The following is a 16,928-nucleotide window of genomic DNA, read 5'->3' on the forward strand; positions in this document are numbered from 1 at the left end:
TATCAGCAACATGTCGCTCGAAATTGCGTTTTTGCGCAGCTTGCAACTCGAAATCAGGTCAAACTCTGTCTAACAGGGGAGGGTGCTACATCGTGTGTTTATTGATGTAGTTAAAACAGTTGTGTGGGGTATTGTGGCAGTCATCATGCTAAGCGGCATGTATTTGGCCAACGGTAGATAAAACTAGTCCCAGGGTAAAATGGCGAGTTAGGGAAATACTCTGCGTCGTAATGGCATAATGAAATACAAGGTAAATAATGACTCAAATATAATTGCATGGTGTCGGGCCCAGTGCCTGCCCAAACCACACTCGGGTCGGTAGGGCTGGTTACCTTATTAAGTTATTTTTGTGAAACTGCATCTTCAAGCCGGTAAGCGCCTTAGAACGGCGCTTTTGAAGAAACATTGTCATCCATAAATTGCATTCTCTTAAATCAATATCGAAGGAATACGCTATCTCACTGCCAGCTGGTCACGTGCTCGATCCTTTTCCGTATAATATGAGGCACACGTCGCGCTTGGGCTGGGTGCCACGAATCTATCTGTATTACTAAATGAGCGGCGTGCTCGTGTCCGCCACTTGATTGGGATCACCTGCAGGCTAGACGGTAAGGAATTTTTCAATGAAGTTGGCACACGACCGAGGTCCGCTGGCAGCGCGTGACAGAGTCGTGTCAAAATTCTGCATTGCGCAAAAGTGAGCGCGTGCCGAGCGACAAACGAGCGCAAAAATCCCCATAGCTTTATCACGGGCGACCCCAATTTAGCGATGCCGGCCGACGACCCGACACGCTTGGCTTCCCGGAGCCGTATCTCAATAAGCAAGGGTCGCAGCGACATTAAACTTGCACAGTGGGATAGAGCATTGATTAGGCCATCGCAATCTGGTGCGTTTTTCCTCCACGTGACACGTGGTACGTGCACACGTGTTGACAAGATGAAATCGGCCGTGTTTGACGTTTTTTTACGTGTATTATTAAACCTCGGCACGCAAAGCGCGTAGAGACCTGAATGTTGTTTCCCAGCATTCACAATCAAAGCGGCTTCACTTTTACCTTATTGTGAGTTTGTGCAATGTACTGTTGCGCTGCAAATTGTAATACTATTTGCAACGGGCCGAGTTTTAAAAACCGTTGCCGAATACAAGTCGCTACCATCAAACTTACGCATGATTTGGCATTGAAAAATACATCGGCTTGTCGGCCGATTTGTCCTGTCCCTGATGCACCCTTTTGTTTCTCACATTAAAAAAAATGTTGCTTGCAAATGAGCCTAGACTAAGGGTTGCATGACGGCTTTTTCGCCGCGACGGCAACAAGTTATTGCCCCGACTCCCGGCGTACATCGAAGGCGTTAAGGGCTAAAATGACCGTTCGCGCCGCGGGCTGTCGACTTTGTTCATATTCCTGGTCTTCATATTAGAGAACGAGCACTCTGGTGTGCCTTCAGCCTGTACAAGTCCAGGCAGGCGGACGGGCTCTCCCTACGCGCGGTTTCTGCCCACGCATTGTGGTCGGCGGCGCGCTGTGCGTGATGGCCCCCGGGTCCGCCGTGCACTCACAGGCGTGGATTTTGTTTCCCAATGTTCACAATTGACGCGGGTGCACGTTCAGTCGCATCGCTAGTTAGTGCAATGCACCGTTACGCTCCGCATTGCAGGACAAATTGCCAGATGCCGGCGCCTAATACACCAGCCGCTTCCGTCAAAACTGCGTGTGATCACATCTCGGCACCCAGGGCACGGAGCCACTGGGGAGTGGTATGCATTGATAAGAAGTCGAACAGACAATGACCCTGCTTGAATTATTATGTTGCACGTGCTGCGTGTAACGCGTGCACGAACCAGCAAGATCGATTTGGTCGTTACCGGCCGTTTTTGACATTTTGCGCTACATCTCGGCAGCCAGGGCACCTAAAACCGTGGTGATGGGTGGCTTTCACAAAGGATGATGGATTTTGCTCTTTTCCACAGTTCTACACATTTTGTGTCACATCTCTGCACCCAGGGCACGGACGCACCCGGGAATAGCATGCATTGATGGTAAATCGAACGGACAATCACGTGCTCTAGATTGTAACGTCACATGTGCGCGAGCCAGGACAATTGATTTAGCCGCTACCGACCGTTTTTCACTGTTCGATACACTACAATGATGTTTAATACAACGGCAGTGCGCGCTGCTAACATTCAAAATGCTGACAGTTGATGGAAGGGGTAAACATCACCGACCACGTCCCGCGGTCAGTCGCCGATCCCATGGAATAGGTTCGGCTGTGTTGCAGAGAGCGCAGGCGAAATGCGCTCGCTCCTGCCGGCAGCCGCCCGAGGGCACCAGCACCGCACGCGGCCTGAGGCCGAGTCTTTTTCACACTTCGCGCGATATTTCGGCAACCAGGGCACCCAGAACTGTGATTTAGACTGAGAAATATATACAATTAAAATTTCTAAATTTTTCACGTAGTGCAGCGAAGCAGGCGTGCAAGCGCTTGTAATATCTAAATCTCGGAATAAACGGCCTACATTCGCAAAGTTTGATCAGTTGCATAAATGCCAGCAGTCTTTGCTGGCCGGCTTTAAAAAAGATGTTCTTACAGGCAATTTGTCTCTTTCGTGCAACCGCATTGCCATAGCCCAAGGTATTTTGGACTTTGCACTACGTCATGCGTCTCGATGTCCCTGCGTTCCGGCATGGCTCACTAGTGTGAATACGTGACACCCTCCTGACTGGGTGTCATGTGGTTTCAGCTGGGAGGAGCTGCGAAGAGGAATGACATGCGGTGTCATCTCGACGAAAAGGGCTTCTACACACTGAGTACGGTCCAGGACTATCCATCCGCGGAAGAATTGGATGGCCTGCTAAGGAGCGAAAATGTAAGTTGCCAGTATGCCATTTTGTACGCTAACGTGGCTTGAACGTAACTATTGTGTTTGCGGCGTACCTGAGGTGCAGCTGTACTGCGTGACTGTAGTGTGAATGCACTGCGCAGCTGAGACACATCTCAAATAACTATGTATTTGTACCAGTCCAATTACCATCAGTTATGCTTGTGAAAGTGTCGCAAAGCGATTTAAAAGAGATGCTCGATTGTTGCATTGAAGCGGCGGATATCCACCGCAGCTAGCCCACTGTCGTAATGGATGTTTACATTCCATAGGTCACGTTCACGCGATCAGAGCTGGGGTCGGTTTGGCCACCCGTATTTTTTCCGGAATAGCTTCCGAACAGTGTGACGGAGCTCCGTTACAAGTTGTTTAGCTGAAGGCAACTGCATATCTGAACTTTCTGTGGAACTAAATAGAAATGTTTATTAAAGTCACAGGCCTGTAGCGTTCACAGTGAGGTAGTGGCTGTCAGCGAATGTAATTCCTAGGGAAACTTTCAAAAACTTTGGGATGGTTTCGTAGGCAATTTGAGACAAGGATTATGACTAGCGCTATTGGCCTTCCGTCAGTTATCATGTTATATTAAGGGCAAAAAACGAGCCGCGTTTTTATTTTTGCTGCATTGAAAAACATGCTTGAAGGGATATTAGTTTCCTTTGAATTCGAATTCCTTGGTCACTTGGACGTTAACAGATTTATTCCTTAGCTCAATGGAGGCTTGTTGGCAAATCACTGACTTGAAATGGTCTCTTTTAAACCCAAAATAATATCGAAGGGCTCTAGTCATTTCGGTTTTCTTCAGGTCAAATAAGGCCACTGATCTGATATGAACTCAAGTGATCTTTTGCTTATAAATTGCAGCTAGGTTAAAGCCGATCGCGTGATGATTTCTTTTTAGGGTATTACGCACAGTAATCTCGAGCTCGGCCTTGTCTGACCTTTTGTGACCCGAATTTCACAACCAAGGGACCTAAAATTTGAAGCAAGTGAGTTTACAAAGAACACTACCTGTTCTGTCAGAATAATGACTCCAGCTCTCTCAGCCCTTGCGATTTTCGGGCGGTTAAGTTGTCTACCCTCAGCCCCTTTCGAGTGCGTTGCATTCAACCGGCCACCTGGGCGTGTGTTTACTCACCCGAAAATGTTGTCTTCCAGCTTGGTACAACTGTTTATCCCCGTACTGCACGGGTGCCTGCGGTACCTCTAGGTGCATTTCTGCACGAGTGCAGTTCTTACCATATTTGCCCGATGGTAAATAGCATAATCCTTCCCATCCTAATTATTATCAACATCCTAATCCGAGCTGGTTTCTGGTTAGCGTGTCGTCGCAATGAAGAATGGATCGTGGTAAAACAAATTTGAATTATTACTAGCTTTATAATTTCAGATGAACGTGGTCTTCGCCGTGACCAAGAAGTATAAAGATCGTTACGAAAAACTAACAGAAATCATGAAAGCCAAAGTGGAAGTTGAAGAACTGCTTGAAGACTCGTCCAACATCTTGGCTGTAATCAAGAAGCAGTATGAGGTAAAAAAAAGATGAAATTATATTTTCCTACGAGCCGAAGATTGAATGGAAACGTCGGACCAGCTCCGAAGGCACATTTTGAATTGTGAGATGACGTGCAAAACACTCCTATATGACAGGATATATCATAAACCTGGTGTTTTGTGCCGTTTTGGTCTCATAAAAATGTAGAATGTCGACCACAGGAGTTTCCTGGGCTCAGCAGTGCGCGTGCTGCTGGCAACACCTGGCGAACTGGCATGTGCGCTGTGACGTCACCACTGCGATCTGGCCTATGCGCTGTGACGTCACCAGGCCAGGCCATGTGACCTGCGGCGCTGTCAACAGGCCATCACGTCACGGATCGAGCTGCTGGACGACGCCGACGCCGACGTCCGCGTCCGCTACCGCTCCAGCTGCCTCGGCTCGGACGTGCAGGAGCGCAACAACTGCACTGGCATCAAGACGGGCGACCAGGTGTCGTTCATGGTGAAGCTGGAGCCTCTTGGCTGCCCGGCCGAGAAGGTATGTGCTCGCGCCGATCTGGCCCCGCCTCCACAGCTGCCGACGGTCCCATAGGCTCGTTTCAGGTATAGCTGGAGTGTTGCTGTCGACCTAGGCTGTCGTGCTGCTTTGTAATGAATATGGGTGGCTTTAGAGACAGCAGCGATAGCGCATTGCCCGCTATGACGTCAGGTTAAATCAAGCAACGTGTCCGGCCTGTCGAGGTCAGATTTCTGATTCGGTCCGCTCTCTGACGGAATGGTGATATCACTGAGTGAAGTCTCGACTGTTGTCATGGAGGAAATCAGACCAAAAATAACGCTTGTATATATATATATATATATATATACATATATATATATATATATATATATATGTATAACATTTTATTTGTATTTGAAGGTTTTATTAAACGACGAGCAAGGCAATGGGCACGCTATGACCATGTATCTTTGCTGTAGGTGGTTTGAGATTTGAAGAGAAACCAAGAGTGTATTCTTTTCCCGCACTTTGAACACCTTGGAAGCATTCGACGTCCATTCGTTCAGAAATTATTTTAGGTCGAATTGCTAAGGAGTTGAAAGAAGGATCGCCCTATTTCTATAGCTGCTATAAACCAATTTGCAATACATAGCATGCCCTTGTAAGTGCGGTACTATAAAATATAGTATGCATATGAAGTGATAAGACCAGTGAGTCTCTCATTGGTTGCAGTTAAAAGCTATTCATTTGCATTTTCGGGTCATTAGATGATCTTTCAGGTCAAGATTCTGACCTCATGGTGGCCATATCGGAAACGAAATAACATGTTTTGTCCGTGAACTTACACACAAAGAGTAATTCCGTGAACACCAGCATCTTTTTTGCCGTCTTCCGGGTCTGGGATTGTCCGGATTTCGAGTCTGGTTCTAATGTGAGACTTCTCAGGTCACCGTGGCATCATCACAGCTGAAATTCCCATTAGAACGCATGATGCATATGGCACCACCACCTACCATGCTGGTCAGGGTGGAGTGACGGAAAACAACCGACACTATGACGATCGTCTAAGCTGTCCAACTGCCCTTTTTATCGCTTGGTTAATTTACGCCCTCTCAAGACAAGCTGTGTCATTCCTATCGCGCGTGCTTTGCATTGTCATGCTACTGAATATTTTCGCTGCGGTCATCAGAAAACGTGAGTTCAGTTTTCTGACCTAGTTTTGATTTTAATTGGCAATAATTTGTCTTTTGTGCATTTAGCCTTTGGCAGATGAAGTTCAAAACTGCCCACGAAGCCGAGTATTCTCTCTATCTGTCATATGATAACCACCTACGTTTCGACGACACGATAAATAGCACCCGGCACAACGTGGCGAACGTTCTCAGATGACTTAGATTTGAAACCATGCGAAAGACTTGTATCAGGTCCAGCGAGGTTGGAAGTACTGTAAAGGGTTGCAATGATTATCATAGTACAGATGTTACGTAGTTAACAGTAAGGAGAACAACTGCACTCAAGCTGTACTAAGCACATATTGTAACTGCAATCACAATTTATAAGCGATGTCAGCGTAGCCAATTTGCTGCATGTAAGCACTTATAATTCAAGGCGAGGCCCTTTTTGCATTGGGAAGATCACTGTCCCTGCATTCGAGTACCGACAAGCAAAGATAGATGAGAAATGAGCAATCAACACTAAAGGGCCTCGACAACGACCACGGCGCAAAGTGCCTGGCGTTACTTGCTTGTTTTACAGTCATCTTACCCCGTGTAACACTGACCTCAAACTTCTCTATTACTGATCACACGATGTTCTTCAGAATAAGGTTGCTGCGATAGGTCTTAATCCAATATTTATGCAAGCGTTGGTGTTACAAACTCCGTATAAAAGAATGATAGGACATGTTTGACTTAACTTGATCTCTGATGACTTAACCCCTCGACCTCAGACATAATTAGGCCTGATATCATTGACGTCGAAATCTATTGCATGTGTAACACAAGCAAGTAACATCTCCCAATTGCCAACAAGTGATCTGCATTGTGAGTTGGCGGGAAACCAGACTGACATGACCTTCATAATTGGGTCATAGGTCATGACGTATTCGGACGAAAGTGCTAAAAATTGACTGGACAGGTTAGGGTACTGAAGTCGGCCACTTCCAAATATCGGAATGATATATTTGAAAGTTATCATGATATCTAGGGAAATCCTCAGGAGAAGGGGCACTATAACCACCTATTTGATATTAGGGCGCGCCTTATAGACAGTAAGCAACAATTTTGACGCTCACTGACGTTCCTGGTTCAATTTGCTGTACCAATCACCTACATAAAATTATATGTTTTCAAAAACAGTGCAACGTCGAGTTTTTGCATGTTTAAACACGCGCCCGGGTGGCCAGCTGGATACCCTTTGTTCGTATAGGGGGTCAATTTGACGCTCCTGAGATCTGGGGAACTAAGAAAGCTAGAGACACTAGATTTGCAGCGTGTGCTTACCTGTACGTGAACTCACTTATGTCAAGGTTTGAGATTCCTAGGACATAACCTTCGGGTTAAATAAGGTCAAACGAGGTCAAATTCCAGGCTGTTCTCTAAAATGCCCCCCGAACCTGGATAACTGTTTCTAAGCCAAATACTACGTGCTCACTCAATGTCAGTGACCTTGTTTGACCTTTTGAAGGTAATGGTGACTTGAACCATACAAGACTGCTCTGAGGATGGCATTTGAATGAGCTACAAGGATTACTCTAGGCAGTATGTTTCTTAAAACAAAATGTTGCCAAAAACATACATTGTCCTGGGTCATTTCAGGTCAATGACCTATTCTGACTTCTAAGAAGTACATGGAAGATGTATAATTCGGTTCCTGCCATCAATAAATTCGAAATTAGCACCAGAAACTATCTCATACAGCAAGCCCTGGAGTAATAAGGCAGGTTGGTTTTGACCATGGGGTGACCTTCATACCTGACCTTAGGTCAACTTAATTTACTCATTTAATATTTGTGTTACCTAAGAAAGCATCTCAGAGATGTATGGCTTCGTCTGACACTGCGCTGTTGCATCAGGTTGAACGATTCCCTAGAAATTGACTTCGCTGAAACCATGGCCTGACTTTGACCTGTTATAGGTCAGCGACATTACAAGGTACATCTAAGTTTTTGATACCAAACGATCCGCTATTTAATTGTCTATAGCTCTATAGTGTGGTTTTGTGTGTCTATAGTGTGGTTTTGTATGACCAAAGCGCTGGCATTGAAAACACCACATCGGATTCGGAACGAAGACTCTGACTTTGACAACGGCATAGCCAATGCGGATATCTGACGGTAGATCAGGCCGGTTAAATTTCAATATAACGTTGTTTGTAGGGATTTGGTCATCACCCCTCATGGTCGTGATCCTGCGCGCCGCGGTGACCCCAAAGATTCTCAGCTTTTCGATGATTTCCTCCTCTCTGACGTCACGAAGTTCATGGCAGTTTATGGTGCCTTTTGAGAAGTTTTTGGTGTGGTGTGGTGTGGCCGTGACTGGCACGTTAATGTCTCGTTTTCCACCCTCGGTTCTCGCGGCATAAACAAATTCAGTGGCTGTCATGGCTCGAGTCGCATCGGTGCCGTTTGCGAACTCCACCTCGATCGTTCCATCTCTCAGCTTGTCACAGTGGATGACTTTCCAACCTGTCGCATCCGTTTCGGCGCTGAAACTGTAAAAGCAATGCTAGGCTCTTCACATCACTCCGGAAGACAAGAACGCGTGGGGCAGGTGGAACCGACTCCTCGCTGAGCCCTAATTTCATTGCAGTCCGTCCCCCTCTTGGGGGCGGGTGTTTTGGGGGTTTATGGATGCCATGCAGTGATATTGTTAATTTCGGCACCGGGGCTCCCCACCCACCTCGGAGCCCAACTGGGGGACGGCCCACTCACCCAGGGGGTGGTGGTGCCGCCAGGGCTACCTCGGTGCTATACGGGGCGAACGACGCCTCCCGCACGGCCAGATGTTAACGGGGAGACCCCTCCCCGTCCTGACCGTGGTTCAGCGTCGCCGCTCTTTGACCCCTTAAGCCGCTGCGCACAGCCAGGCGCCCCAAGCGGAGAACCGCACGGAGCACCCAGCCGCAGCGCCAGCGACAAGCCGCTAGACCCGTGTGGGGCCCCACGGGTCTAGGGAGCCCACGTGCCCGCAGGGCCGCTACGCCCTGAGATGAACAGCTTGCGCTGTCCACCCGTTACCGGAGCTGGGACCCGAGGGGGCGCTAGTCCCTTACACCGGCCAAACCCGGTGCCCCTGCGAAGTCAGGAACGGTGCTCACGATCTAGGAGCAAAACAGACGAGTAAAGGGTTTTGTAGAATTTAGCGATATATTCATAGTTGTCTGTGGTTTTGGCCACATGGCCTCCTAGGCTGACGCGCTGCTTTGTCATTATTGCCCATGCAAGTGTACATACTTTGGTGATTCAAATGGGAGACGAGATTTTAGCATCGACTTCTCTATGGGTTTTACTCTCACTTCGCGTCCAAGTTTAGAACTCAAGTTGAGCATCCGCAAAGCGCACTGGGAACGCCTTCCATCGATCCGACAACTGGGAGCTGGTGGAGCTGATGGCTCTGTATCTAGGCGCAGCGATTCCTGATTTCAAACGTCACAAAGCAAAGAAAAGATCCGGTGCCAGGTTCAAGCAGAGAGCCGTTTTCTACCTGATGACAGAAGTAGACATACCTGTTGTACCTGATTACCTGATATACCTGATTAGTTATACCTGATTATACCTGATGGCGAAGTTTCGGCGGAGGAGAAAGCCGAGGTCGTGGAAGCCCTGCTTTGTATTGACAGGCCTAAGCCAAAGAACAGATAAGCCAAAGCTTTTTGCCTGCTGGACCGGCCGTCATTACCGGCGCAAAGTTCGTTGACAGCTTTAACTTCTGGCCGCAGTACGGCAGCAGGCCTAGCCTGGCAGACCCCGTGGGAGAGGAGACCTGGTTGGTCTCCCACTGCTTAGAGCTTCGAACGCTGGACCAGCTGGACTGGCTGTTGGTGGAGGTCGGTGGCTGGCACATTAAGGGAACGCCAGGGGCACATCTGGTTCAAGGAGTTCGTCGTGAGCTTTACACGCATTGAGCATCCGGCGGAGCAAATTGCCAAGCTAACGAAGGACTTCCTTGGGAGCGCTTGGACCGAGACCGCTCTGCAGAATACATTTGTCACCGTCGCCGACCACAGGAAGAGGGACGGGGCCCATAGACAGGCAACATCACCAAGGGTACCCTCAGGATGATAAGGGAGGGGTAGTCAGGTCAGGCAGTCAGGTAGACTACAGGTAGTCCTGTAGTCAGGTATACAGCTCAAGGCGTCTGTCTTAGATAAATCGCCATGGAAATCCAACATGAACATCTGGATATTGCCGAGCGCTTATTGCACTGTTGTACTGCATCGGTTCCCAAGTCACCCAGACCTAGGTCCAGGAAAGGCACAGGGAGTGGTCGCCTCGCTTTCGGAGCGTTTTTTTAGATCGCCTAGGACCGTCTCTGAGATCCCCGAAAGCCTGGTCTTGTCCGCAGCGGATAACGAATGTATCGCGCGTCGCCGCGCAGGTCCTTGAACCGAATGCCGAATTAATACGAAATTTAAACTGGAGACTGCAACGCTTGAAATGCAGTGACAGCCAAACAGCCGCAGAAACCCGGCATTCATTTTTCTCTGTAGGATTAGACATTTTGTGTTGGTGATCGTTACACCAAAGCCAACTAGGAACCACCGGGTGCAGGTCAGACTCATTTTCGTCTTCTGTGAGGCACGCTTTAATGCCATATATACAAAAATATGTCGGTTTTCTCACATTTCGACACTCGTATTGCATTTACTCGAGTTTCGAAAGCCTATGCTAACGTGGATAAAGCTGGCGAATAATTGCTAAGCATGCCCACAGACGGCTGTTTCGCACTGCTTGCGCTTTCCTTCACCACTGCCAGCGATAAATTCATCATGAATGAATGAAAACCTTAGCAAATATTTGATTTATGGATGTACGCTCCTGCAACAGGTGCAACTACACACATGAAAGAAAGACTGAATGAATAAAACTGAGCCAATGATCGGCAGTGAGTCAGCTCCGCCTAATCAAACAACGTCTCCTGCCCGCGTGAGCAGACTCGGACCATCTACCTGAAGGACGCGCGGAGCTCAGAGGCCGTGCGGGTGGACCTGGAGGTGCTGTGCACGTGCGACTGCGAGGCGCCGGCGGCCACCCGCGCCAACAGCTCCGAATGCAGCGGCGTTGGCAGCCTGCAGTGCGGGGCCTGCGTCTGTCCGAACGACAGGTGACTGGGGCATCAGAGCCACACACGGCTGAGGCGGCGAGTGACCGTGATAGGGAGGGTGTTAAGCTTTCACATAGCCACAACCATAGGCTCAGCCGGGGCTTAACGCCAGGGAGACAATTCACGGCGAGGAAGAGGGTGCAAGTTGATGCTAAGGGCACTGGCAAGTGAATGAATGAATGAATGACCAGTTCATGGTTGGTGAATTTGGGAGGCCAGACAAGTCCATTTAGCGCAACAGTACTGTCGCTGGTGCCAAGGGGAAGGGGCACTGCACTGCTCCAGACGGGTCAATAATTCCTGCCCTGCCCCACTTTTGGCCCGTCCACGATGCGCTATGTCTGATTCCAGCATAATTGTTAATAGAATGTGTTTTCAGGTACCAGGCGGTTGGTGGCTTATGAATTGATGTGTGTTGTCGCTGCCGTGCTCGGCTTTGATGTTTTGTTTTATCTTTTATCACACCGCTTCCGTCTTGTTTGGTGCGAACTGCCGAGCACATTTAACTGCCGGCTGACAGGGCGGGCCTGCGCTGCGACTGCTCGCAGGGTGGGCAGAGCGACACGTGTCGGGCGGAGACGAGACTAGCTGTGCTGTGCGTCCGACAGGGCGGGTCTGCGCTGCGAGTGCTCGCAGGGAGTGCAGAGCGACACGTGTCGGGCGGGGACGAGACTAGCTGTGCTGTGCGTCCGACAGGGCGGGCTTGCGCTGCGAGTGCTCGCAGGGAGTGCAGAGCGACACGTGTCGGGCGGAGACGAGAGTAGCTGTCCTATGCGTCCGACAGGGCGGGCCTGCGCTGCGAGTGCTCGCAGGGAGTGCAGAGCGACACGTGTCGGCCGGCTGGCTCCCCGGACCGCAGGGTCTGCTCCGGCCGTGGGGACTGCATCTGCGGCCAGTGTGTGTGCAGGAGCAGCGACAACCCCGGCCACAAGGTGTCCGGCCGGTTCTGTCAGTGCGATAACTTCTCCTGCGACAGGTGAGTCCACCAGATCAGGTCTTCAGCGGTCGAATAATTGGGTGACGCCGAACCAAGTCAATCAGACGCTCTTGCTTCCTCATGCGACTGGTTAGGAGAGCTTGTGTGCCAACTAGGAGACCATTTATCAATCTCCTTTTTGATGATGAAGCGTATCACGTGCCTTTTTTGCAACTGCTTTCTTAACAGTTTTCAAGACACCCAACACAACAGTTTTTCGGTGAGTTGTTGGGACGGTTTAAGCAGACGCTTGCTTTGACATTATCCCGCAATGCCACATCCACTTATGGCTGTTTATGTGATGCATGCTGGTATAGTCGAGGGTCTTAACGGAGATCCTAAAGAAAACCCACTGTCAAACGAAGCACGATGTGGCATTGTGAGCAGCCTTCAGGCAAAAGAAGCGTTGCGAGACGCTGGCTCAATGGAGCACCAGCTGTCCCCTTAAACAGGTTCCCGTGGCTGCTCAGCTGACGCGGTCTGAGCTACAGGACGCTGCCCTGCCCTGCCCCGCCCTGCCCTTCCCTGCCCTTCCCTGCCCTGCCCTGCCCAGTCCTGCCCAGACCATCCCTGCCCTGCCCTGCCCTGCCCTGCCCTGCCCTGCCCTGCCCAGACCCGCCCTGCCCTGCTTTGCCTCGGCCTGCCTTCCCCTGGCCTGACCTGACCTGACCTGACCTGACAACAGGGCGCCGGACGGCTCGATCTGCGGCGGCGAGGATCGCGGCCTGTGCGAGTGTGACCAGTGCGTATGTCGGCCCGGATGGACGGGCAACGACTGCGCGTGCAGTAACGACACGCGGCTGTGCGCGCCCGTGGACAGCACCAGCGGCCAGGTCTGCAACGGCAAGGGAGACTGCGTCTGCGGCCGGTGCCAGTGCTACACCACCGAACAGGGCAGGTCAGCTGGTCGTAGGGCACGCACGACTGGGGTTAGTGCAGATAGCACTTCGCTGGGGCCTGCAAAGGCTAGCGCAGAGGACCGCCCTAGGCGTGTTTTAATGCGACGTTATGGGTCATTGGTCGCTTGGTTGAGCCATTGCTCACAATACATTAAAGCATTGGCGTCTACATTGACGGTATGAGCTGTTGGGGCTTCGCCACTGGCTGAGCCGGCTGGTGTCCTTATTAGGAAAGATGCATTAGTCTCTTGCTATTATATATATGCGTATTATATATGTATATATATATATATATATATGCGTTAGTCTCTATAAGTAAGATGGAAGGGCTTGGTCTATTGGCCAGGAGCATTCGATTATTCACTGCCTACAGCGGATGTCGTTTTCAAGCTTCGCTTTGCCAAGATTTCCAGACATTCACAATATATCGCTATCTATACATATCCTTCGTTTTCATCTCCGATAGCCATGAATGCTGGCAGCGACTTAATGAGCCCATGCTTGGCTAGTTTTTCCGCGTGCACCAATAACAACCTCATCTTGTTCCACAAGGCTCGTATCGTCGTGTAATGACGTCGGATCACGCCCATTTCCATGTTTGTGTTTGATGCATGCGCGCACTAACAATTTCCGATTTGGGTTAAGCTTTGACAAAGGCGACAAAGAAGCATATCAGTTGTCACAATCGCATGTTTGGTCCTTATCAGCTAGCATCGCCGTTCCTATTCGAGGATGATAAGCAATTCCAGTGGTCCGCGGTACGCTGCTTTGTTGTAGCGCACTGAACCCGATAGTACAGAGCCAACACGTGACTGTGACTTATATCATCAACACGTGACCGTCCGTGACCTTCATCGCGAACACAAAGCTCATCACTGCGTGTGCACAGCACGTGTCGCTTCGGCTGGCGTGCGTGGTGGAGGGGCGTCGGGCTGAGCGGCCGGCGCCGCCCCTGTGCCGCCTCCAGGTACGCCGGCCTGTTCTGCGAGGACTGCCCCACCTGCCGCGGCCTCTGTCTCACCTACCAGCCGTGCGCCCAGTGCCTGCTGCGCACCGGCTCCGTCAGCGCCTCCAGCTGCAACAGCAGCTGCCCCTACGTGCTGACGCTGCAGGACGCTTTAGGTGGGCTGTCGCGGACCGGGACGGTCCTCCCGCGCGTCGGCCGTCACAGTCCGGAACGGTCCTCCCTCGCGTCGGCTGGTCCTCCCGCACGTTGGCTGGTCCTCCCGCGCGCTGGCTGTCACAATCCGGGACGGTCCTCTTGCGTGTCGGCTGTCACGTCCCGGGACGGTCCTCCCGCGCGTCGGCTGGTCCTCCCGCACGTCGGCTGGTCCTCCCGCGCGCTGGTCGTCACACCTCGGGACGCACCTCCCGCCACCGGTGGGGCTGGGTCCAGTCCGGTCGGCTGGATTCGGAAGGAGCTGTTGCCTTGTACGTCAGTCCAAGCGCGTGGGATCGATGTGAACGCGTCAAGAAAACAAACGGCTTCGTCCAAGCCCCCTTTTTTGAACACAGGTCCGGCAGGATAAGTATTTCTTGCCGCACTTTGTAACAATGTTTCGGCAATGCGGGGGAATTGCATGACGGATGTTTGCAAGACGACGTAGTGGCATGGACGCCCATTTCGTCGAGCGTCCAGGTCGCAGCAGCACTGTGAACCGTTAGTCAACGTAAGCGTCACGAACTCTTGATGTCACGATTACCACTTGGTGATGCCTGGTGGGTCCACAGCAGTTCGCGATTAACTTGCTTACGATGGTGTTCGATACGGGAAGTTTCATACGCATGCAGAGGCTACGTAGCAGGTGGCCTGTTTGATCAAGATGACATACAGGCTTCATTCAACAGGAGATCCCGAGAAGGGCACCATTTGCCGGTTTGAGGACGACGTCGACGGCTGTTTCTACAGCTTCCAGTACTATTCGGATGCCGAGGGTCGCGCCATCATAGATGTTCTTCGCAAGAAGGTGGGTATGCTTCTTCTGAACTCCAAACCGTAGACCTTGACCTCAGGTCTGATAGCCGACGTTTGCAGAAAAGGAAGGGAATATAAAATTAAAGTTGCAAACTCTTGATGGCGTTTTGGTACATTTGCGGGGTGAAGTATCAGCCAATCACGAATAGGGAAAACACATCCAAAGGCAGGCAGCAAACCGATTTGATGGGTTAGCTTTTCTGTGGTACTTCCTCTTCGTGATGTGTGAAATGCGAAAAGTCGTGTCCACAGCAACGGTAAAAAAGGGAAACGAGTTTGTAGCATCCCGAAAATTTTCGTCACGCAAAAGTCGTCTATCTCTTAGACCCTGTGTGAGATAGCATGGCCTAGCCTGGCTTAAATGTGTGTGGGGAAGCTCCAAAATGTGGTATGGCGTTAGTATGCTCGCCTTGCTGCATCGAAACCTTTGGCTCAGTTAACATGCTCGCTGAATAATTTCGAAGCGACTGCTCAAGCTGGGCACATGAGAGTGATTTGGGAGCCGCCTGGCATCTGAATGGTTTGAAGGCACCTCATTAAGCTGAATACGTGAGCGAGATTTCCTGGTCACCTGGCTCAGCGAACACCGTCGCAACAGTTCTCCCTCCCCGAGGCAGCTGAGGTGTACTGTAGTGCGTTCCAAGGGTCCGACCGAGCCTCCGCGCATTGCAGGAGTGCTTCGAAGTGGACGTGCTCGCCATAGTGCTGGGCACGGTGGGCAGCGTGCTGCTCGTCGGCCTGCTGACCGTGCTGCTGTGGCGCCTCTTCACCTACCTGAAGGACCGACGCGAGTACGCCCGCTTCGAGCGCGACCTCGGGGACGCGCAGACCAGCAACCTGCAGACCCTGAACGCACTCTACCAAACCCCCGTCACCACTTATGTGGTGCCCAACCGAATGATGAGCACGTTCAGGGACGCAGAATGAGCTGGAAGCGAACACAGAGTGTCGTGCAGTGGACTCCACCGGCCTGCAGTGGAGCTTGTGTCGACTTAGGTCGCTGCGTTGTAGGCTTGGCGAGAGGAGGATGTGCTTGCCCTTGGCGCACATTCCACCAGAGTCGGTGGCGTGCTTCTAATGAGCGCAAACATGCCTGACGCGCCACGCCTTCGCACAGCTGGTTGGGCGAGAATCATATCCTGTTTCGAAAAAGGTGAGAAAGTGCGACATGGTGGTGCTCGGTGTGCTAGGTATGACCGTGCCACATCCGTTCGGGTAGAAGGAAGCTAAGAGTATATTCCCTCTTTTTGAGTCACACTCAGAAGCGGTGTTACGTTTCATTCCTCTCGAGTGTTGAATGGTAGGATTGCTGTCTCCTATGAATATGCATATCCTAACCTAAATTTGGACACAGTTTTCTGCCGCAGCACACTTATTACACCTCAGGCACACTGGGCCGTGTTCACGTCTTGCGAAGTAAATTTCCTGCTCAATCGGATGGGCTGTCACGTGTCGAACACGTGACAGCCGTAGGACGCGGGGTGAGGGGTGACGCCGTTTGCAAACTGAGTAGTTGGAGGTGCTTGTATGAGGCGTGGTGCGCTCTTTTGGGCATTGCATGATTTCATGTATCATCATGGGAAGCTTCATGCATGTAAAAATAAAAAATTAGTCTACACATAATGAGCCCAAATTTTACGTGCCGTTTTAGTTCTACGATGTAGTGCACTGGCAGATACAAAAGGCAGACGAAAGTCATCACGGCTTAAAAAAGCTCCCCCTCGGTTACTTTGTCGCCAAGCGGAGCATAACAAACCATGGCGTTTTCCTCCTACGCTTTGATGTATTCGGACACTTTCGAATCGAATACAGTATCGGAGACAATCGAAAAAAACGAGACTGACGAGAAAATCGTGATGCTATTAAAGCCACAGCATT

General features: G+C 50.7%; 1 protein-coding gene across 1 annotated transcript in view; it reads left to right on the top strand.

The window, feature by feature from the left end:
• Positions 1-16,928, top strand: part of LOC119096700 (integrin beta pat-3) — a 35,269-nt gene extending 18,341 nt beyond the window's left edge. The window contains exons 7-15 of the mRNA XM_037219594.1: positions 2,747-2,872; positions 4,272-4,412; positions 4,740-4,916; positions 11,031-11,200; positions 11,985-12,176; positions 12,862-13,074; positions 14,043-14,197; positions 14,924-15,042; positions 15,723-16,928. Coding sequence (XP_037075489.1) covers positions 2,747-2,872; positions 4,272-4,412; positions 4,740-4,916; positions 11,031-11,200; positions 11,985-12,176; positions 12,862-13,074; positions 14,043-14,197; positions 14,924-15,042; positions 15,723-15,977 — 1,548 coding nt within the window. The 3' untranslated portion in view covers positions 15,978-16,928. The remainder of the gene's footprint in view (positions 1-2,746; positions 2,873-4,271; positions 4,413-4,739; positions 4,917-11,030; positions 11,201-11,984; positions 12,177-12,861; positions 13,075-14,042; positions 14,198-14,923; positions 15,043-15,722) is intronic.

The sequence above is a fragment of the Pollicipes pollicipes genome, unplaced genomic scaffold (genome assembly GCF_011947565.3).
Source record: "Pollicipes pollicipes isolate AB1234 unplaced genomic scaffold, Ppol_2.1 Scaffold_4295;HRSCAF=5057_pilon_pilon_pilon, whole genome shotgun sequence".
NCBI lineage: Eukaryota > Metazoa > Arthropoda > Thecostraca > Pollicipedomorpha > Pollicipedidae > Pollicipes > Pollicipes pollicipes.